The 23,270-nt window shown below is 38.5% G+C and overlaps 1 protein-coding gene across 7 annotated transcripts in view; it reads right to left on the reverse strand.

Moving 5' to 3' along the window:
* SESTD1 (SEC14 and spectrin domain containing 1) overlaps positions 1–23,270 on the reverse strand; it is a 155,929-nt gene that overhangs the window by 15,432 nt on the left and 117,227 nt on the right. For all 7 annotated transcript variants that reach the window (XM_078071047.1, XM_078071045.1, XM_078071043.1 and 4 more), the window contains 5 exons: positions 20,357–20,479; positions 9,835–10,029; positions 9,198–9,312; positions 7,595–7,754; positions 85–166 (listed from right to left, as the gene is read on the reverse strand). In XM_078071047.1, the coding sequence (XP_077927173.1) occupies positions 85–166; positions 7,595–7,754; positions 9,198–9,312; positions 9,835–10,029; positions 20,357–20,479 (675 nt within the window). The remainder of the gene's footprint in view (positions 1–84; positions 167–7,594; positions 7,755–9,197; positions 9,313–9,834; positions 10,030–20,356; positions 20,480–23,270) is intronic.

The raw sequence follows: 23,270 nt of genomic DNA on the forward strand, positions 1-23,270 counted from the left end.
CACACTTTTTTTTTTTTTTTACAGTTAGGTGAAATCAATCTTTTAAGGAAGACAACTACATCATGTGCCTGATTGATCTTTTACCTGGGCAGCATCTTCTTCACATTTAAACAACTGTACCATCTGAAGCATCTTTAACCTTCGCACATCTACCATGTCTTCACATCTAATAAACCCAAACATAAAGGCAGAACATCATTTCAGTTTCATTAATAACTATTTTAACATCATCATCTGGCACACATGTTTTGTAGTATATTAAAATACTTAATCCTATATACCATGGAGACTTCAACTACTTTGTATTGATTTGTAAGAATTTTAAGGATCAAAATACTTCAAAACTTCAAAATACCTGAAAGACACCTAACTACAAACCCTCTTGAGGATAGAATGGATTCTGGGAAATACTGAAGCAAAGCATGAAGTAGTACACTAAAACCCAAAGAAATCTCTGTTGCCAGTTAACATTAAACAAGCTTCAAAGATAAACATATAAAGTTTCTCAAATACTCATTTTGAGGATGATGCTCCAAGGAAATAAAAAAAGTTATGAGGAAGGATACTATATCATAATTAAAGGGTCTATCCAACAAGAAGATCTAACAATCGTAAGTAATTATGCTCCTAATTTGGGAGAAGCCAATTATATAAACCAATAACAAAATTAAAGAAACACATTGATAATAATACAATAATAGTAGGGGACTTCAACAGTCCACTCACTGCAATGGACAGATCATCTAAACAGAAGATCAACAAGGAAACAAGGGCTTTGAATGATACACTGGACCAGATGGACTTCAAAGATATATTCAGAGCATTCCATCCTAAAGCAACAGAATATACATTCTTCTCGAGTGCACATGGAACATTCTCCAGAACAGATCACATACTGGGTCACCAATCAGGTCTCAAATGGTACCAAAAGACTGGGATTATTCCCTGCATATTTTCAGACCACAATGCTTTGAAACTGGAACTCAGTTACAAGAGGAAATTTAGAAAGAACTCAAATACATGGAGGTCAAATACATGGAGGGTAAAGAGCATGGAAGTTAAAGAGCAAGTTAAAATGTGTCAATTAGGAAATTAAAGAATTCAAAAAATTCATGGAAACAAATGAAAATGAAAACACAACTGTTTAAAACCTTTGGGATGCAGCAAAGGTGGTCCTAAGAGAGAAATATATAGCAATACAAGCCTTTCTCAAGAAACAAGAAAGGACTCAAATATACAACCTAACTTTATACCTAAAAAGCTGGAGAAAGAACAGCAAATAAAACCTAAACCCAACAGGAGAAGAGACTTATCAAAAAGAAAAGAGAAAGGACCCAAATGAATAAAATCATGAATGAAAGAAGAGAGACCACACCAACACCAAAGAAATACAAACATTTATAAGAACATATTATGAGCAACTATATGCCAACAAATTAGGCAATCTCGAAGAAATGGATGCATTCCTAGAAACGTATAAACTACCAAAACTGAAACAGGAAGAAATAGAAAACCTGAACAGACCCATAACCAGCAAGGAAATTGAAGCAGCAATCAAAAATCTCCCAAAAACAAGAGTCCAGGGCTGGATGGCTTTCCAGGGGAATTCTACCAAACATTTAAAGAAGAATACCTGTTCTTCTGAAGAAATGGAAGGAAAACTTCGAAACTCTTTCTATGAGGCCAGCATTAACTTGATCCCCAAACCAGACAAAGACCCCACCAAAAAGGAGAATTACAGACTAATATCCCTGATGAACATGGATGCCAAAATTCTCACCAAGATACCAGCCAGTAGGATCCAAATGTACATTAAAAGGATCATTCCGGGGCACCTGGGTGGCTCAGTCGGTTAAGCGTCTGCCTTCGGCTCAGATCATGATCCCAAGGTCCTTGGATTGAGCCCCTCATTGGGCTCCCTGCTCAGTGGGGAGTCTACCTCTCCCCCTCCATCTGCCTATCCCCCAGCTCATGCTCGCTCTCTCTCTCTCAAAAATAAATAAAATCTTTAAAAAAATTAAAATAAAAGGATCATTCACCACGACCAAGTGGGATTTATTCCTGGGCTGCAAGGGTGGTTCAACATCCACAAATCAATCAACGTGATACACTACATTATTAAAAAAAAGGACAAGAACCATATGATCCTCTCAATAGATGCAGAAAAAGCATTTGACAAAGTACAGCATCCTTTCCTGACTGAAACTCTTCACAGCGTAGGGATAGAGGGAACACACTTCAATATCATAAAAGCCATATATGAAAAGCCCATAGTGAATATCATCCTAAATGGGAAAAAACTGAGAGCTTTTCCCCTAAGGTCAGGAACACAACCGGGATGTCCACTCTCACCACTGTTGTTCAACATAGTACTAGAGGTCCTAGCCTCAGCAATCAGACAACAAAAAGAAATAAAAGGTATCCGAATTGGCAAAGAAGAAGTCAAACTCTCACTCTTTGCAGATGACAAATACTCTATGTGGAAAACCTAAAAGACTCCACCCCCAAATTGCTAGAACTCATATAGGAATTCAGCAAAGCGGCAGAATATAAAACCAATGCACAGAAATCAGTTGCATTTCTATACACTAACAATGAGACAGAAGAAAGAGAAAATAAGGAGTCAATCCCATTTACAATTGCACCAAAAACCGTAAGACACCTAGGAATAAACCTAACCAAAGAGGCAAAGGGTCTCTACTCAGAAAACCATAGAACTCTCATGAAAGAAATTGAGGAAGACACAAAGAAATGGAAAAACATCCCATGTTCATGCACTGGAAGAACAAAGATTGTTAAAATGTCTATGCTACCTAGAGCAATCTATACATTCAAAGCAATCCCTATCAAAATACCATCGACATTTTTCAAAGAGCTGGAACAAATAATCCTAAAATTTGTATGGAACAGAAAAGACCCCAAACAGCCAAAGGAATGTTGAAAAAGAAAAGCAAAGCTGGCAGCATCACAATTCCAGACTTCCAGCTCTATTACAAAGCTGTCATCATCAAGACAGTATGGTACTGGCACAAAAACAAACACGTAGATCAATGGAACAGAATAGAGAGTCCAAAAATGGACCCTCAACTCTACAGTCAACTAATCTTCAACAAAGAAGGAAAGAATATCCAGTGGAAAAAAGACAGTCTCTTCAACAAATGGTGTTGGGAAACTTGGGACAGCCACATGCAGAAGAATGAAACTGGACCATTTTCTTACACCATACACAAAAACAGAGACTCAAAATGGATGAAAGACCTAAATGTGAGATAGGAATCCATCAAAATCCTAGAGAAGAACACAGGCAGCAACCTCTTCAACCTCGGCTGCAGCAACTTCTTGCTAGATACGTCTCCAAAGGCAAGGGAAGCAAGGGCAAAAATGAACACTGGGATTTGATCAAGATAAAAAGCTTTTGCACAGCAAAGGAAACTGTCAACAAAACCAAAAGACAACTGACAGAATGGGAGAAGGTATGTGCAAATGTCTTATCAGATAAAAGGCTAGTATCCAAAATCTATAAAGAACTTATCAAACTCAACACCCAAAGAACAAATAATCTGATCAAGAAATGGGCAGAAGACATGAACAGATATTTCTCCAAAGACGACATCCAAATGGCCAACAGACACACGAAAAGACGCTCAACATCACTCATCATCAGGGAAATACAAATCAAAACCACAACGAGATACCACCCTCATACCGGTCAGAATGGCTAAAATTAATAAGTCAGGCAATGACAGATGTCGGTGAGGATGTGGAGAAAGGAGAACCCTCTTACACTGTTGGTGGGAATGCAAGCTGGTGTAGCCACTCTGGAGAACAGTATGGAGGTTCCTCAAAAAGTTGAAAATAGAGCTACCATATGATCCAGCAACTGCACTACTAGGTACTTACCCCAAAGATACAAATATAGTGATCTGAAGGGGCACCAGCACCCCAATGTTTATAGCAGCAATGTCCACAACAGCCAAACTATGGAAAGAGCCCAAATGTCCATCTACAGATGAATGGATAAAGAAGATGTAGTATTTATATAGAATGGAATACCACTCAGCCACCAAAAATTGAAATCTTGCCATTTGTAATGACATGGCTGGAACTAAAGGGCATTATGCTAAGCAAAATAAGTCAATCAGAGAAAGACAAGTATCATATGATCTCATTCATATATGGAATTTAAGAAATGAAAGAGAGGATCATAAGAGAAGGGAGGGAAAAATAAAACAAGATGAAATGAGAGAGGGCACAAACAAGAAGAGATTTAATCATAGGAAACAAAATGAGAGTCACTGCAGGCGGGGAGAGGTGATGGGATGGGGTAACTGGGTGATGGACATTAAGGAGGGCATGTGATGTAATGAGCACTGGGTGTTATATATGATGGATGAATCACTGACCTCTACCTCTGAAAATAATAATACACTATATGTTAATTAATTTAATTTAAATTTTAAAAAGACAGTGAACAATGTAAATGTCCAACAGAAAAATGGAAAATTGTGGAATATTCATGGAAAACATATTTTATAGCAGTGAAAAGACTGACCCACTCATGAATTATTGGTTTTAAATCTCTCAAACATAATCTGAGCTTTTTCTTTAAAACGGCATTTTAATAAAGCTTGCAAATAAAAAAAAGTTAACACTTTTCATTATATTACATTACCCAAAGTAATATCTAATTTTGAATTAAAAAAAAAAACACTCCATCTATGTTCCAAAGAAGAAAAAAAACTCTATTGATCTCTGGGTGTAGAGAGACACAATTCAGTGTTTTAAAATTTTACAGTGATGTACAGATTGAACTTTCAAGGTGACTTTAGCTAACTCAGCTCTGATCCATTCCCTTCGTCCTCATGCAATTCCATGTACTTTAGAGGAAGAGGGAACTCACTACAGTCTCAAACACTAATGACCAGTTACCTAGAAGGCACTGAGCTCCACGACAGTCAGTGTTCTTAAAGAAGCTGAATAACAATATAGAAACCATTGTCACAAGGGTATTTTTTATAAGAATGCCCTTTATAAAAGCCCATAACATAGTACTAAAATGAATTTGGTTAAAGTAATTCTAACAAGGGACTAAAAGGAAGTGATGATGAGAAGTACTTTTACAATCTGAAGACATTTTAATGATGAAGATGATATTGTAGATATATTTAATGCGTACTGTCAGGTGTCAGATAATGTGCTTCACGGTCTCAACTATTAGGTTGGTCCCATTTTGGGCAGCAGACTTTTAAACAAACAATGTGGTGAGTGCTACTGCAGAGCTATGTAAAGAGTTCTATGGGAGCAGGGAGGAACAAGTAACTAACATGCCTTACAAATCTGAAAAGCCTTCCAAAAATAAGTATCTCTGAGTCTTGAAAAATAAGTAAGAATCCACCAGGTAGAAAGTGAAGAAAGAAGTATTGTAAGTCATAGATTCATGAAACAGCACGATGCATTCAGGAAAATAAAAACAACTGTGTCTGTATGGGAAAGCTGTAGGAGATAAGATTATGCAGGATTGAGTTATGAAGAGTCTCCTACACTATTTCAAGGAGACTGAACTTCATCTGAGAAAACAGGAAATCACTGAGCGGGGTTTTATGATTAGATATGCACTTTACAAAGATTATTCTCATGTACAACAGACTAGAGAGGATCAAGGCCAGAGGCAGGTAAGAGAGAAGATCTTAAATAGAAAATGTTCAGGATTCAGAGACAGCAAAACTTAAGATATTTGATCAGGCTATACGGGATGAGGAAGAGTATGATTTTAGGATAAATCCCAAATTTGGTAGCTGATGGTAACTTTAACCTAGATAGGAAATTAAAAGAGAACAGCAAGTATCTGGACATACTAGGTTTCAGGAATGTGTGGGGCATCCACCCAAAGATACTAGTAGGCCAAGTGTAATTATGGGTTCAAAGCATAGGACAGGAGTCTGGGTCAGAACCATAAATACTCAATCACAATCAAATAAAAGAAAGTCATTCAAGTAGTGAAACTGTCCAGGGAGAACACATAGAATAAGAGGACTTGGCCTCAAAACAAACCCTGAAAGCAGTGAAATTAGCTAGAGGACAAGAAACCAGTGAAGAAAACTAAGAAGAAACAGAATGCCAGGATCATGAGGGTGTTTTCAAAAGAAGACAAAGTTGTCAGCTAGTTTCAAGAAGAAAAAGTCAGTTGTGTCCAATGCTATTCAGCGTGATCAAGCAACGTGAAGACCAAAAGTACTCCCTGGATTTTGAGCAAGATCAAGTATTTATTACATGGTAATTACAAAGTCACTAGTGACATCAGTAAGAGCAAGTTAGGTGAAATGGTGAAGGCAGAAGTCAGACTGAGGAGGGTTGAAAAGTAAATGGGAGGCAGGGAGGAAATAGTATGAGTGTAGATTGACCCTCAAATGACTTAGCTGTCAGGGAGGAGAATTCTAGGGCTAGAAGACAAAGAAAGGGTTGCAGAGAAAAGTATATGCATGTGTGTAATTTTTTTTTTAATGAGAGACTTAAGCATTTAAATGAGAGGCAGAGATCAGAGTAGAGAACGAGAGTAGACAGGGAAGACATGAGGGTAAACTTGGCTTATTAAGAACAGAGCTATAGGGCGCCTGGGTGGCTCAGTTGGTTAAGCGACTGCCTTCGGCTCAGGTCATGATCCTGGAGTCCCAGGATCGAGTCCCGCATCGGGCTCCCTGCTCGGCAGGGAGTCTGCTTCTCCCTCTCCCACTCCCCCCTCTTGTGCTCTCTCTCTCTCTCACTCTCTCTCTCAAATAAAAAAAAAATCTTAAAAAAAAAAAAAAAAAAAAAAAAAGAACAGAGCTATAGCATCCTTTGTGATTAGAATAAAATAATGAAATGGGTTAAGTTTGCATGTGAGGCTAGAAGGAATTTCTGCCTAATGAGTATTTTCTCTGTGACGCAGAGATAGTTTGTGAGGTTTTGTTGATACCTTAAAATTTCTAAGTGTGCAAAAATTTCATAAAATCATGCTACACTGTATATACTTTAATATATTAATTTAATCCTTTACTTTGTAACGCTCTCTCAGTTGCTACTGCAAATTGAATTTTCAAAGAATCCTTTAAATTCCTGCCTCTATACAAAATAAAACTAAATAGCCTCTTACCCAGAGTCTATTGTCTAATCCTTTCAGAGCAAATATGAGTACAAAGAATGCGTGACAATTTGTGAGTCAGAAGTTTAGATGAAGAAACTGATCTATGTAGATGACACATTTAATAGCAACTCTAAACCAAATGAAAATGGAAAAGCAAAATTCTCCAAAAAGGAGAAAAAGGGTTTTCTTAAAAGATGAAAGAGTCATAGGCTATACTGGAGACATGGAATGCGAAGTACTTGGGTGCAATTGAAATTTTACCACTGAATTAAAAAGGGGAGAGGTATCATTAGTTGAACAAATTGTCATTATTTGTTAGTACAATTATATACAATAATTACACTCACCAAAACCTACTACATGCCTACTATAGTAACAGGTTAGAACTTCTATTTTGTATGGAAAACAAATTATATCACTTCTCATTTTATTATGTTATTTTAGCAAAAATTAACATTAACAGTCAAACTTTGCCTTTGTTTCCTAAGCTGCATATCTTCCATCACTCCTTGTATGTGGTCCACATTTTCTTTATTTTCAATGGTTACATCCTTTCCATAGGCCCAGGATGCCTGATTGGAGATCTGATCCAGAAGTCCTTGACCTTTTTCACGCAAACCTTGTAATCCTACATCTAAAACAAAAGTTCCTAGATTTAATCTCTTAAACAAAGGAGGTGCTTTCCCTCCCTCAAGTAAATCCTCTCAGCAGATATTGTACTTGGATTCCAAGCATGACAGCTTTGTACATTAAACTATCTTGGGATGGGGTTCTCTGACCACTTCAAGCAATAAAACCCTTAAATGTGGTTTCAATTGAGCTCCCTTCTCATGCCAAATTCTGCCTAAAGAGAATTTCCTAAAGGTTAATTTCCATTGATGATAATTATTTTTGAAAACTGAAAGCAGGAAGAAAGTGTGAAAATTTCTATTTTGGCTAGTAATATTTTTCAATTTGTTTCCTTTGTGCTTTTATGTAGTCTAATTTTTAGAACAAGGCAAACATTTTGTTCAAAATAACGTATAAGAGTTACAAAACTTCAAAGCATTCAAGCAATGCATTATCACTGAAAAAGGATGCTGAATATTTTGAGTTCAGGCATCTTCCAGCTTACACCTAACGAAAAGCAATATTTAGGATAGATTTACAGTATTCCAAACCAGACAAGCACACAGGAATTCTTCTTTTCTTTTTTAAAGGAGAAGTATGGCTCTAGAAAACTTCTGATGCTTTGAAATAAACTGCATTTGGCAAATTAATTACAAAATACGTATTATGCCTATGTGTTAAAATAACAAAGGCTGCTAACAAGTAAACTACCCATACAAACATGATTTTTCAAATGCATTCCCTCAAATCCTTTTCAATAATTAATTTGGTTCAATCACGTGTTACCACTTTCTACTAAATCTGTCTTAGGTTTCTGCTTCCTGGCCTCCATTCCCCTTTGCCCTCCTATCCTACCCAGAACAACCCTCCGTTCCCATTTGTACATCCACTATCTCCTCTCCAGTCATGACCTAAGGAAATTCACTGTATTTCCTTCCTACTGTAGTAAAATGTAAAAGGCCTTGGTGTCAAGTGAAATGGGATCATCCTCCCCTTGGGAGAGTAGGTAACCTTGGCAATATTCCCAATTTGGAGAAACAAATGCACAGAACCAAACCGACTACTTATTCACAAGGTTAGGATATAGCAACAACAAAAATCATTGCATAAAACACAGTTTGGGGCATACAGGATTTACCACAGAACACTTCACAGCTAATTACAGCTTATGCATGCACTACAAATAACTGTTCATAGTATATGCAAGACATAGCACCTGTAGATATAGCTGGATAAAGAAGAAAGGCTAAAGGCCCAATGAAGGAAGGGTGACTGACCATCAATGAAAAATAAAAATTTTAGCACGTATTACACCCTTCAAGGGAATAAAACCTATTTTATACTAATTTTTCCTGTGTTTCCTATAAATAATTATAATTAGTTCAGTATAAGTTGACTTGTCTAACAATAGTAATGATATTTCTAAAAAAAGAACCCTTATGTTTCAGCATTTTTAAAATCTGCTTACCAACACTTTTCAGCTTCTCTTCAAGCAGTTTTAAAGTCTGCTGAATCGATGCTCCATCAGCTGGTGCTACATCTACGCACAACATCCCTAATAAGCCATCCAACTGCTGAGACAACTAAAGCAGAGGGACACCAAAGAGATAACCCTGATGTAATCAGCATCTAAAGTGTTTAATGATTAATGAGGTTTATATCTAATGAGGTTATCACAATTACACTTGAAAAAGACTATGCTGTTAAAAGACAAGGACTAATAATTAGAATACATGTTATCTGAAAAGACAGAACAAACAGATGCATGCACCAGGAAAACAAAGATTTATATCCAGGTCAGCAGAATATAAGAAAGTACTGAAACTTCCATTTCAATCTATGTTATAAAGCATAAACAGAGAAACAATCAAAATGAAATACATCTACTAGGTTGGTACACTATTTAGACAAAAAAGGTTTAGTTGCATGCAAAATGACTTACAAATGAAAATTAAAAAAAATCAAAGACTTTTATCATCTCCCCACAAGTAAATTATTTTATTGTTCCAGAAAAATAATTAGGAGACATGCAAACCTGCAAAAATTATGTGCAGATAAGTGTTCAGATCATTTGAAGAACAGAAAAGCAATCAGAGTACACTTACATCTTGGGCAACACCATGAAATTCAAGAGCTGCTTGTAAGAGATTCTGCCTAAATTCCAGCTGACTGGCCTGTCGATAGCAAACATCACTAAGTTGTTGCTGCAGTGACTTCAGTTCTACAAGATCTTCCTCATCCCCAGCATTTAAGAGTGCTGCAATTTGCTGATTAAGTTCCACATACACTGCAAACCATTCCTGTAACAGACATGTTGTAAATTAAGGATCAAATTGGCTCCTGAAGAACTACATTACATTTTATAATTCCTCCAGATAAACTAAGTAACATTTATGATAATTTTGTAAGGCAAAAATTACTTAAAGTGAGGATGAGAAGCCCTCAACCCCCAAATCCTTGCACATGACCCCCAGAACTCACTCTTGTCAACGTCAATATCTATTGTATAGCTTCATCCTGGTCTCTAAATGTTTCCTTTCCTTTCTTGTTCTACCTGAAACCTGTCCATCCTCAGAGAAAATTATTACCAGACCATTTCTCCCTCTCTCTCAAAACCCACATCTCCTTTAAAGTGCATGCTCTTGGATGACATCCTTCCAAACCTTTCCCATTAAGCACTCTCTTCCAGGGAGTTTGACAAAGGTCACGGCCCTCCTCTTTGGGCCAGCCTTCCCACCGACCCCCACCATGTACGCATCCACGCAGCACTCTTAACTCTGTACCAATTCCCTCTCTCACTTGCAACCATCCTGTCCCCACCCTACCTCAGCTACCTACTCCAGCACATGTAAATTCTTGTCATAATCATGTATTACTATACAGCTCCCAGATGTTCAAGAATCTCATTCTCCAGTCCCCAGCTACCGACTCTCTCATTCACACACTTTAGGACACTCACTCCTCCAACTCGATAAGATGGCCCAATCCACTGACCTGCTGCTTCATGGTCCAGCACTGAAGAGTCTCACGCCCTCACTTCTATCTTTGGTCAGAGGCTATAATCACCTCTCAGAGCACAACCCATGCTCATGCCCTGCTCTCTTCCTTCCATCCAATCCACCTGTCAAGACCTCAGACCTGGTTTCTCTGCCTACTGTATACCTACACCAGAGTAGCAACATGCTTGGATAATAACAATGACGTAAACAGCTGTCTTTTAAAAGTTATAGTACATATAAATATATAGACTCTCTCCATATAAAAATATATAAAGTGTATATAAATAACCTCAAATAGGCCTTCAGCAATCCTATTACATTTCTCTAGTCAATTCATTTTCCCACTCTCTCATGATTATTTGTTTTCTTCACTCCTTAAATCTCCAACTCCCCTTTCCCCCTCTTCATTCTCAGCCAAAAATCTAACTTAATTCAATAGGAAGCAATCAGAAGAGAACTCTCATCTTCTCACCGACAAATCTATGACCCTCCCTCTTTCTGCAGCCCTATGCTTTGCCCTCACCACTAAAATAGCAGATGAACTGTCCCCGTTTCTCAGGCAGCCACGTCACTTGCGCTATCTCTGTCCTCTGTTGCCTACCCAAGGCTTTGCCCTTGCACTTATCTTCTCTCTCACATCATCAATTCATTTTTTTCAATTGGATTATTTCCACCAGCATACAAATAAGCTGCAGTATCTTATATTAAAAAACAAAATATACACTTAAGATGTGTATTTTATGTAACATATATTACTATACATAAATTAAACTTCAATTAAAAAAAAAAAAACTCAAGACCAAGACCATCCCTTAAAGGAGTACCCTATACAAATTCTATCTTCTTTTTTTTTTTTTTTTAAATTTTTTTTATTGTTATGTTAATCCCCATACATTACATCATTAGTTTTAGATATAGTGTTCCATGATTCATTGTTTGTGCATAACACCCAGTGCTCCATGCAGAACATGCCCTCCTCAATACCCATCACCAGGCCAACCCATCCCCCCAACCCCCTCCCCTCTAGAACCCTCAGTTTGTTTTTCAGAGTCCATCGTCTCTCATGGTTCTTCTCCCCCTCCGATTTCCCCCCCTTCATTCTTCCCCTCCTGCTACATTCTTCTTCTTCTTTTTTTCTTTCTTAACATCTAACAAATTCTATCTTCTATTCCCCATTCTCTTTTTAACCCATTCTAATCAGGATTTGTCCTTCCTGCTCTTAGCAAATTCTCAGTCTTTATCTTATTTGGGCCTTTCAGTTGCGTTTCACAAAAGCAACCACTTCCTCCTTGAAATGCCTTTCTCTATTCTTCCCTTAGACACAACAGCTCTGCTGGCCCTCCTTCTGCTTCTTGACCTCTAAGTTTAGGAGTGACCTGGGGTTCAGCTTTCCAAAGGCTCTTTTCTTCTGAATCAATACTCTTTGGGCTTGGATGAGTTCATCTAGTCTCATGCCTTTAAATAACATCTATATGCTGATAATTCCCACATTAATATCCTCACCTTGTCCCTTTCCCTGAACTCAACAGTGATACCCAAGTGTCTACTCACTATCTCCATTTGGATGAGTATTAAACATCTAAAATTTAACCTGTCCCCAAAGCTACTAATTCTGTAGCTCCCAAGCTGCTTCTCTCCCAGTGTTCCCCAACTTAAGAGTGGCTAAAGCCAAACACCTGATTTTTCTAAGAGCAAGTCTTACTGGCTCAACTTCAGGAATCTGACAACTTCTCATTACATCTACTACCTTCATTCTATTAGTCTCCTGTCTTCCTGTTTTGTTGTTTGTCCCTAGTCCTTATTTTCCATATGGTAGCCAGAGACCTTTTAAAAACATAAATCAGTTCTCTGCTCAAAAATCTCTCCAATGATTTCATGTAATTTTAAAATAAATGTCAAGGGGCACCTGGGTGGCTCAGTCAGTTAAGTGTCTGTCTTCAGCTCAGGTCATGATCCCAGGGTCCTGGGATTGAGCCCCACGTTGGGTTCCCTGCTCATCGGGGAGTCTGCTTCTCCCACTGCCTGCCGCTCCCCCCGCTTGTGCTCTCTCTCTCTCTGACAAATAAATATTTTTTTAAAAAATAAAATAAATGTCAACTCCCTTTTGTGGGCTAAGTGGACATGATTTGGCCCCTGACTCTCTCAGAAACGTTGTTTTGTGTGACTCCTTACCTTGCTCACTGCACTGCAACACCACCAACATACCTGCTGTTCCTTTGCAATGGGAAGTAAGCTCCAACCTACACAGAAGTGTTTTTACTTCTGTGTCCTCAATCTGAGCTGCCTTTTGCTTGAATTACTCCTTCATATCATTTCAAGGTTTCTGATTAAATGTGATCTCCTCAGAGAAGCCTTTCCTAAAAGCATTGCCTTACCTGCTCTCCACTCCCTCTTTCCCAATATGAATTTAAGTTCCATATTATAAGACAGTGCTAATATACCAAGAGCCTAGAACAACATGTGACATTTAGTATGTGCTCAGTTAATATGTACTGAATGAACATGTAAAACACTTTACGTCAGACATTGTAGATTAGCTGACATTAAATTAAGTAGGTAACAGGTACTGCTCTAAATGTGGTCTACTCTGTGCCCTGTACCTAAAACTTGGGTTTCTCTAATTTGTCATATTGTTTTATTGCTTGAACTACTATGAAATCTCTGAATATTATTATACAGACAATGTAGTCAGATGTAGAGAAAAGAACAATGGATTTGAAAGACGAACTCAAGGTCTTTTCTCCTTACAAAGGGTGTCATCTTCATTAAGTCACTTATCTCTCAGAACCTGTTTCTTTATAGCAGTTATTTTCAACTGGGGGCTATTTTGCTTCAGAAGGAATATTTTGCAATATCCAGAGACATTTTTGGCTGTCACAACTGGGAGGGCACAATGCTAATGCATCTAGTGGGTAGAAGCCAGTGATGCAGCTAAATTACCCTATAATGCACAGGACAGCCCCTACACCAAAGATCTATCTGGCCCAAAGTATCATAGGGCCAAGATTGAGAAACCCTGTTCTGTACAACAGTGATGATATTATCTGTCTTATCTATCTTATTGGTTATTGTATAAATTAATCACATAATACTATCTGTAAAATACTTTTGAAACCATAGAGTGATTATAAAGGTTAATGGAGATGGATTTAAAGCAGAAAATACAACTTGAGAAAAATATCACAGTAGTGTTCTAAAATAGAAAGGGATTTCATAGTCTTCCCAAAGTACTTATAAATTTAGTTAATGCTCTAAACAAATAGATCCAATTCTTTGAAGAAGTAACAGTCATGATTCAGAGAAAAATAGCAGACTAAAGGATCAGCATCCTGGGTTACTACGTTTTACAGTGAGAACTATCTGTATCATTTTACCAGGGGTGCTTACTAAAAATACCTAAGCTCTACCCCTGACCTATTAAATCAGAGTCTGTGGGCATATGGCTCTGCAACAGGCAGTTTAACAATCACTTCAGGTGACTTCTAGGACCACTAAGGTTTAAGAACAACCATCCTAGAGTTGATTTTTTCCTAATCTGAATCTGTAAAATAAAGGCCCTAGTAACCAGGACAAGGATGCAAACAATTTAAGAACCAGTATTTTTCTTGAAATTAACACTTTAAATTAAAGAAACTCACATTAGGAACTGAGGTTGTCCTAAAGAAATAATCGGTCTCCCTGAGATGTAAGAAAAAAAAATCTGGCATGCACAGACACACTCACACACACACACACACTCTCTCTCTCTCTCTCTCTCTTCAAATTAATCAAAATGTTTCTTCCTAGGAAATAGGAGAATATAAAATTTATAGAACCTTAGGCGAACAGGCTGCATTCAGTTCAGTTTTGGCCATCCTCTGGCCCACCTTTTATGAACATTTAACTGCATAGAAAAAAAAAAAATCAATTCCAAGACATGTAATTTAGAATTAGATGGTAGGTAAGATGAGCTTGAATGCTCACATACTAGGACAGAGGTAGTCATCAGGACTGACACTGGAATCATGCGGGAACTGGTGGTGATGCACAGCTGGTGAAGTAATGGGTATTTATGCTTAAACCAAGAAACAGGAATCCCAATCTAGGAGGAAAGAAACACTGCCAGCTCACTTAATTAAAGGTAGTATGTTCGTGAGATAGGTGTTGACTCTTCATGTACATCTGTTTTGCTGCTTACTATTAGGCACAACACAACAGTGTTCTCTTTGAAGACCAAAAGTCAACATTGTGAGATGGGAGATATACGAATGGAATCCTAAAGCTTCAGAGATTTATACTTCTGCACATTCCTATGATGTGTTTTTCCTAACAACACCTACCTCAACCCAAAAGATAAAGTAAGATTACTGAACTAAAACACTTTAAAATGTATTTTAAGTATAATCATTTTCTTATACCTTTGATATTTTTTGTTGTGCTTACCTCGTATTAAAAAAACAAACTTTTTGACACTCCTTGACAAAGAACTACATATTACTAAGATTCTCATTTTCTGTATATTAATACTAAATATTCTAATAAATTTGGGTAATTTTTTAGTTTTATGAATTATGCTTTTATGAAGAATCTAAAATTTAATACTTGACAGTGATTTAATATAAAATGGTATAATAATTTCTATCCCTATTAAGCAATCAACACACTAGAAATTTGTCATAATTTCACTAAGACCTGAACAACTCCAACATATGCTTTAAAGTGTTGACTCTTATTTACAAAGAGAAAAGAAAGCTTTTAATAAAATATTAGAACATCATAAGCTAATATACTCATCCTGCATCAACCTATTCTCAAGGTGACAATGTAGTGCCACCTATTGGTTAAAACAGTGCAATTCTCATTTGTAAACCTTGTAGAATGAAAAATTTCAAACTATTCAAAAGTGGAAAGAACAGTATAATGAACCCCATGTGTCATCCATCTTCAATAACTATCAACTCATGACCAATTCTGTTTCTTCTATACTCCCATCCAATTTGTCCCCACCTTCCAATTTTGAAACTAACATACATCATTTAAAGAAATGAAATCCGTAAGTCGTCAATGTTTCTTTTCTTTGAGCACTATGTCCCTGAATGCAAACATCCATATATGTGCATATGTCCTCAAGTATTAAGAGAATAGGAATGAAAAAAATGCTGTTATCTTAAGCACATCCATGAAATTTAGCTTTCTCTGAGAGCGAGCTAGTAAGCGAGTAAGAGAAAAATGTAGAAAGGGAGAGAGAGAGAGAAATACAGAGATATAGAGAGGGGAAAAAGAATTTCATGAGTATGAAGAGACTGGTGTTTCAACCCTTGTCCAGCTATCCAGTGATCGAAAAATGTTCTCTCTCAGTTTGTTCATGTATAAAAATAAGGTGATAGGTGGGGTGCCTGGGTGGCTCAGTCGTTAAGCATCTGCCTTCAGCTCAGGTCATGATCTCAGGGTCCTGGGATCGAGCCCCGCATCAGGCTCCCTGCTCCGCAGGAAGCCTGCTTCTCCCTCTCCCACTCCCCCTGCTTGTGTTCCCTCTCTCGCTGTGTCTCTCTCTGTCACATAAATAAATAAAATCTTTAAAAAAAAAAAAAATAAGGTGATGGTATTAGAAGAATCTTTAAGATCCTTTCCAATTCAAAAGTTCTGAAATTTTATACTGATTTCACATTACAAGTAAACTTAAGCACACAGAACTTTCCATAAGCTCTTTTTTCCTTTAAATTAATTTTTAGGGGCACCTGGGTGGCCCAGTTGGTTAAGCATCTGCCTTTGGGTCAGGTCATGATTTTAGGGTCCTGGGATGGAGCCCCACATCATCCAGACTCCCTGCTCAGCGGGGAGTCTGCTTCTCCCTCTCCCTCTGCCGCACCCCCGGCTTGTGCTGTCTCTCTTTCGCTCTCTCTCTCAAATAAAAAAAATGTTTAAAAAAATAAGTAAAATAAATTGATTTTTAAACTTTATCAATAAAAATACAAAAATAAAAATCTAAACACAAGAATCTCTATGTATACAATTTGTAATGTCATCCATACTATATGCAATATAAAATGTGCTTTTCTGTACCTCTGAAACAAATAATACATTATATGTTAAAAAAAAAAAAAAAGATAGCAGGAAGGGAAAAATGAAGGGGGGGAATCGGACCGGGAGACGAACCATGAGAGACTATGGACTCTGAGAAACAAACTGAGGGTTCTAGAGGGGAGGGGGGTGGGGGGATGGGTTAGCCTGGTGATGGGTATTAAAGAGGGCATGTACTGCATGGAGCACTGGGTGTTATACGCAAACAATGAATCATGGAACACTACATCAAAAACTAACGATGTAATGTACGGTGATTAACATAACATAATAAAAAAAAAAATTTTAGTCCCTAATATCTGAGCTTATAAAAAAAAATAAATAAATAAAATGTGCTTTTCAATTCCTTCTGTGAACTTCTTTATAATAGGTATATAATCCAACTTCAAAGTATAATTACTCCTCTTGATATCTTTAAAAAATAGTAAAATATAGATAAATCCTGTCTTTAGGACCCTCATGTGTCACATATCTTTATTTAAAGGACGTTGGGGATACTTTCATAACTAAATCCTCTAGAAAAATCTAGAATGTTTTATAGCAAATACTGTTTCCAAGAACCAAAAAGGGTGGGACGCCTGGGTGGCTCAGTTGATTAAGTGTCTGCCTTCGGCTCAGGTCATGATCCCAGGGTCCTGGCACTGAGTCCCATCCACATCAGGGTCCTCGCTCAGTGTGGAGCCTGCTTCTCCCTCTGCCTGCCACTCCCCTGCTTGTGTACGTTCTCTCTCTCTCATTCTCTCTCTGACAAATAAATAAATAAATACAATCTTTAACAAAAAAAAAAAGGGTACAAAATATAGGATATAGTTATCCTATAGTAACATGCTCCAGAACAATCCACAGGGTTCAAATAAGTCACAGTCAATATCAAAAATATCAACAGAATTAAGTTATTTAAAAAGTACCAAGAGGGGCACCTGGGTGGCTCAGTGGGTTAAACTCCAACTCTCGGTTTTGGTTCAGGTCCTGATCTCAGGGTCGTGAGATGGAGTCCTGTGGCGTGCTGAGCGCGGAGTCTGCTTGAGATCCTCTCCCTCTGCCCCTCTCCGCCCTCCTTATGTGATGTGTGCGTGCGTTCTCACTCAAATGAATAAATAAAATCTTTAAAGATGTTTTTAAAATTTTTTTAAAGATTTTATTTATTTTTTGACAGAGAAAGACACAGCAAGAGAGGGAACACAAACAGAGGGAGTGGGAGAGGGAGAATAGGCTTCCCGCGGAGCGGGGAGCCTGATGCGGGGCTGGATCCCAGGACCCTGGGATCATGACCTGAGACGAAGGCAAACGCTTAACGACTGAGCCACCCAGGCGCCCCAAAATCTTTAAAGATTTTTTTAAAATTTATTTGACACACAGAGAGAGAGAGAGAGAGAGGCAAGCAGAAGGAGAGGGAGAAGCAGGCTCCCCACTGAGCAGAGAGCCTGACATGGGGCTTGATTCCAGGGCTCTGGGATCATGACCTGAGCCCAAGGCCTACGTTTAACCGACTGAGCTACCCAGGTGCCCCTTAAATAAAATCTTAAAAAAAAATTCTCTCTCTCCTTTTCCCTCTGCCCCTCCCTTCCCTCTCTAAAAAAATAAATAAAATTAAAATTAAAAAAATAAAAAGTATCAAGAACATTGAAAGATTATAACCTCAGAAAAGGGGTTATAAGTTAAATACAAATTATTCACTATGTTTTTTTTAGCATAAAAGGAAAAAACATTATGTTGGACCCTGTGAAATGAATAAAATATACAGATTTTTTTCAATTACAGGATTTCATTTTTAAACTCTTATAAGTACTGCAGTGCTCGGGTGGCTCAGTCAGTTAAATACCCAACTCTTGATCTCGGCTCAGGTCATGATCTCAGGGTTGTGAGATCAAGCAGCGCATGGGGCTCTGCAGTGGGCATGGAGCCTGCATTAAGATTCTCTCTCCCTCTCCCTTTGCCCTTTGCCCTTTTCCCTTTCCCTTCCCTCTCTATCAATCAATCACTCTCTTACAAGTACTAATTAGGAAAATTGCAGACAATATATACACTATCTTTAGATGATTCCAAATCTAAATCTTGTGATACCTCTTCTATATTATTCTCTCAGCTACCTTAAAAGTCCTATAGAGTACAGTGTATATTTTATTTGCCAATACTGCAATTATTAAAGCTGATTTGGGGAATATTACAAAGAAAACAATGTAAGGAACTAAACAGAACGGTATGTATTAAAGAGGAAAATAATGTCAGATATTGTTAAAATACATCTTTAGTAAAGAGCAAATGATACCTGGTCAACAATTCAAATTTATTCCTGAGAAAAGCAGATTCAACATTTATTCTTTAATCTCATTTAGTTAAAATATACATTTATTAATACTATCCAACTTTTAATTACCACTTCAACTGGGGAAGTTAAAGGGAAAAGAAAAAATTAGATGTTCACATAATCCATAAATCTCATCTGGGCCCAGAGTTTAAATTATTATTGATCAATTTTTTTCAGTTCTCTATTATTGGGCATTTAGATCCTAGTGATCAGGACGCATGTTATATTCATCCCTGAACACATGATTTCTTTTTCCCCCCAATTAACACATAAATCCAATCAGAGTGTCTTCTGATCACGTGGTGTTGTTTTTTGTTTTTTTGTTTTTTGGAGGGGAAGGCTAGCTTCTTTTATTACCTATTTATGGGAAAGATGTTTTATTCTTCATATTATATGCAAGGTTGAATGCCGTGTGTGTGTGTAAACTGATCAATTTTTTAAGCCAGATAATCTAAGGAGGTAGAAATTAATGAATTTGTTTCTTTTTCCACTTTTCTAGTCAACCTATTTAAATTACCATCAGAAATAATATGACTTGGGGGAGAAAAAGGATGAACGAATTGATCCACAAAGTGGATGATCACTTTCTCAATAATGAAGAGTTAACTTTAACAAAGCAAGAGCTTATTAACATATATCAACTTCCTCCATACACAAGTTGTTAAATTTTAAGCCCTCTTGAACGATTATTATTTATAATCTGCCTATAGATTATTTTCTAATTTTATAATGGATTTGTTTGATCATCCCCTTCACAGTTACAAGTAGGAGCCCCTAAACACACAAAGAATGGAAAGATATCCTGCACCCTCTACACTCACTCTCCATCAGTTGTGATTAACGCAACAATTCTGGAACTATTCTGACGTTAATTGTACTATACAAGCCCTAATAAAGCAGGGACATCCCAGGCCTCCCTCTGAGGATTTAAGGATCATAATTTCTGTCTCAGGACTACAGATGAAGGTTCTATTTTTGTACTATCACTCTTTATTCTGTCATGGTAATTTTTAAAGTTTCACATGAATTTTGTTTCTATAAAAATATGTAATTAAACTGTTTTGGAGCCAAAAGCAAAACCAAACTTCCAATAAATACATACTAAATGGTCAAAATGTACTTTATGGCCTTTAAATATTAAACATACTACACTTTATGTCCCTATACCGAAGTTTATGGCAACTTATCCCTTAGCACCACAGACGCTACTCATTACGCACAGTAATAACAGCACTGTAACTGCAGAGGAAACGCACTCACACTGTGCTGGCTCTCAATCTCTTCATGTTTCTGCTGTAGGGCCTGGGAGGCCCGGATGGAGTCTCCAATCCCCCACTGGGCTCGTAGCTGTTCTGATCCAGGCCCTTCAAGCCAGTTCACAACCTATAAATGAAAGTTGAGACCAAAATCTTAAAATAATCAAAAGCTCTTCAAACATTCAGTGTTTTCTCCTCCCCAAGTTCCTCAAATATTTTTTTTAGTTTTTAATTTTAATTTTTATTTATTTGACTCAGAAAGAGCACAAGCAGGGGAAGCAGCAGGCAGAGGGAGAAGCAGGCTCCCCGCTGAGCAGGGAGCCCAATGATATGGGGCCTGATAATGGGGCTCGATCTCAGGACCCCGGAACATGACCTGAGTTGAAGGCAGATGCTTAATCGACTGAGCCACCCAGGTGCCCCAGTTCCTCAAGTATTTTTAATTTAAATTCTTTAAATTCTATTATAAAGGCAATAAATGTTTCTTTTCGAACTACATGGCTATAATCTGACAACTTTTCCAAAAACAAAATTTGAAAGAATGTACACTGTAGCACCTTAAGCTTTCAGCTATCTGATCATCTGTCAGGCTAAAAGAAATCTGGAATGCTCCCATAAAAGAGGATTAAAAATTAACTTATGATAAGAAAATAAGAGAACTATACGATTTTGCGTTGGAAGGGACATCGGAAATGACATTGGTCAAATTTCTTATCTAACACTTAAGAAAACTGAATTTCAGAGATTAACTGACTTGCCCAAGGTAATATAATCCATTATGAAAAACCTAGGACTAAAAGCCATGTGTCCGGACTCACAGTCAAATGTTCTTCTCAAAGTACTGATAAAAGGGGGGACTAGGAAAGAAGGCGGAGTAGGGGACCCTATTTCAACTGGTCCCTGGGATTTGAGCTGGATATCTACCAGACCACTCTGAGCACCCATGAAACCAGCCTGAGATGTAAGAAGATCTGGATCTCTACAAAGAGAATATCGCAGGCGGTTGGTTTCGAGGTACGAAGCGGGGAGCTGTGATTCCGCGGGCAGATATCAGAGGATAAATGGCAGCGGGAGGGTGCCTGGCCGTGGGGATCCTACACCGCCAGTGAGTGACAGCCTCGCGTGCTGGGGACGGGCACAGACTCGCAGACCGGTAGTGCAGGGAAAGGACTTCAGGGCAGCCCCCGGGGTGGAAACCCAGAGCCGTGGGGTCGCACCTGCGAACTGGGAACGGCTGGCGGTTTTAGAAGCACAAAGGGCAGAGACGGGCCCCGACCTAGAGGCAGGACTGGGAGCGCTGTGGTTGTCCAGCACAACCCAGGACGCTGCAGTTTATAGCAGCACGGACAGAAACGGAGACAGTGTGGCCTGGAGAGCTCACTGAAGAATAGACTGCGGTCTCTCTGCTCTGAGGCAGAGGGTTGGAAACGGTCTCTTCTGCTCTGACTCACGGAAGAGACGCAGAAAGCCGCCAGGGAAAGCCGCCAGAGAACAAAAGCCCCAAAAACTGATTCCCGCTGAGCCCATCCCCCGCCACAGGGGGGCAGGGCAACTCCGCCCAAACAGGGTTGCCTGAGTAACAGCACGGCAGGCCCCTCTCCCAGAAGACAGGCTGGGAAAACAAGAGGCCAACAACCCTAAGGTCCCAAGAAAACAGGTGCATCTTGCTTGGGTTCTGGTCAATAATTTGGACTCTATACATTCCCTCAAACACCCATCAACAGAATGTCTAGGAGGAGGAGCCCCCAAAATAGAAAAGACGCAGAGATTATGACTTATGCTGCAGATTTACAAATGGATGCAGATATAACCAAGATGTTGGAGATGGAATTCAGGCTAGCAATTGTGAAGACAATGGCTAGAATGGAGAAATCGATTAATGGCAACATAGAGTCTCTAAGGGCAGAAATGAAAGGTGAATTGGCAGAACTTAAAAATGCTATCAATGAGATCCAATCCAATCTAGATAATCTAACAGCTAGGGTAACTGAGGCAGAAGAACGAATAAGGGACCTGGAAGACAATATAATAGATAAAAAGGGAAAAGAGGAGGCCAGGGAAAAACAACTCAGAATCCATGAAAATAGAATCAGAGAAATAAGTGACACCATGAAGCGTTCCAATGTCAGAATAATTGGAATTCCGGAGGGAGTGGAGAGAGAGAGAGGACTAGAAAATGTATTTGAGCAAATCGTAGCTGAGAACTTCCCTAATCTGGGGAATGAAACAAACATTCGAGTCCTAGAGGCAGAGAGGACCCCTCCCAAGATCAAGGAAAACAGGCCAACACCCCGGCATGTAATAGTAAAACTTGCAAATCTTAGAACCAAGGAAGCCATCTTAAGGGCAGTTAGGGGGAAGAGATTCCTTACATACAGAGGGAGGAACATCAGAATAACGTCAGACCTATCCACAGAGACCTGGCAAGCCAGAAAGGCCTGGCAAGACATATTCGGGGTACTAAATGCGAAGAACATGCAGCCAAGAATACTTTATCCAGCAAGGTTGTCATTCAGAATGGATGGAGAGATGCAGAGCTTCCACGACCAGCAGAAACTGAAAGAATCTGTGACCACTAAGCCGGCCCTGCAAGAAATATTAAGGGGGGTTCTATAAAAGGAGAAAGACCCCAAGAGTGATCTACAACAGCAATTTACAGGGACAATCTATAAAAACAACATCTTCACAGGCAACATGATGACAATTAATTCATATCTTTCAATAATCACTCTCAACATGAATGGCCAAAATGCTCCCATAAAACGGCACAGGGTTGCAGATTGGCTAAAAAGACAGGACCCATCCATATGCTGTCTACAAGAGACTCATTCTGAACTAAAGATACATCCAGACTGAAAGTGAAGGGATGGAGATCCATCTTCCATGCCAGCGGACCTCAAAAGAAAGCTGGGGTAGCA

The sequence above is a fragment of the Halichoerus grypus genome, chromosome 4 (assembly GCF_964656455.1).
Source record: "Halichoerus grypus chromosome 4, mHalGry1.hap1.1, whole genome shotgun sequence".
Classification (NCBI taxonomy): Eukaryota; Metazoa; Chordata; class Mammalia; order Carnivora; family Phocidae; genus Halichoerus; species Halichoerus grypus.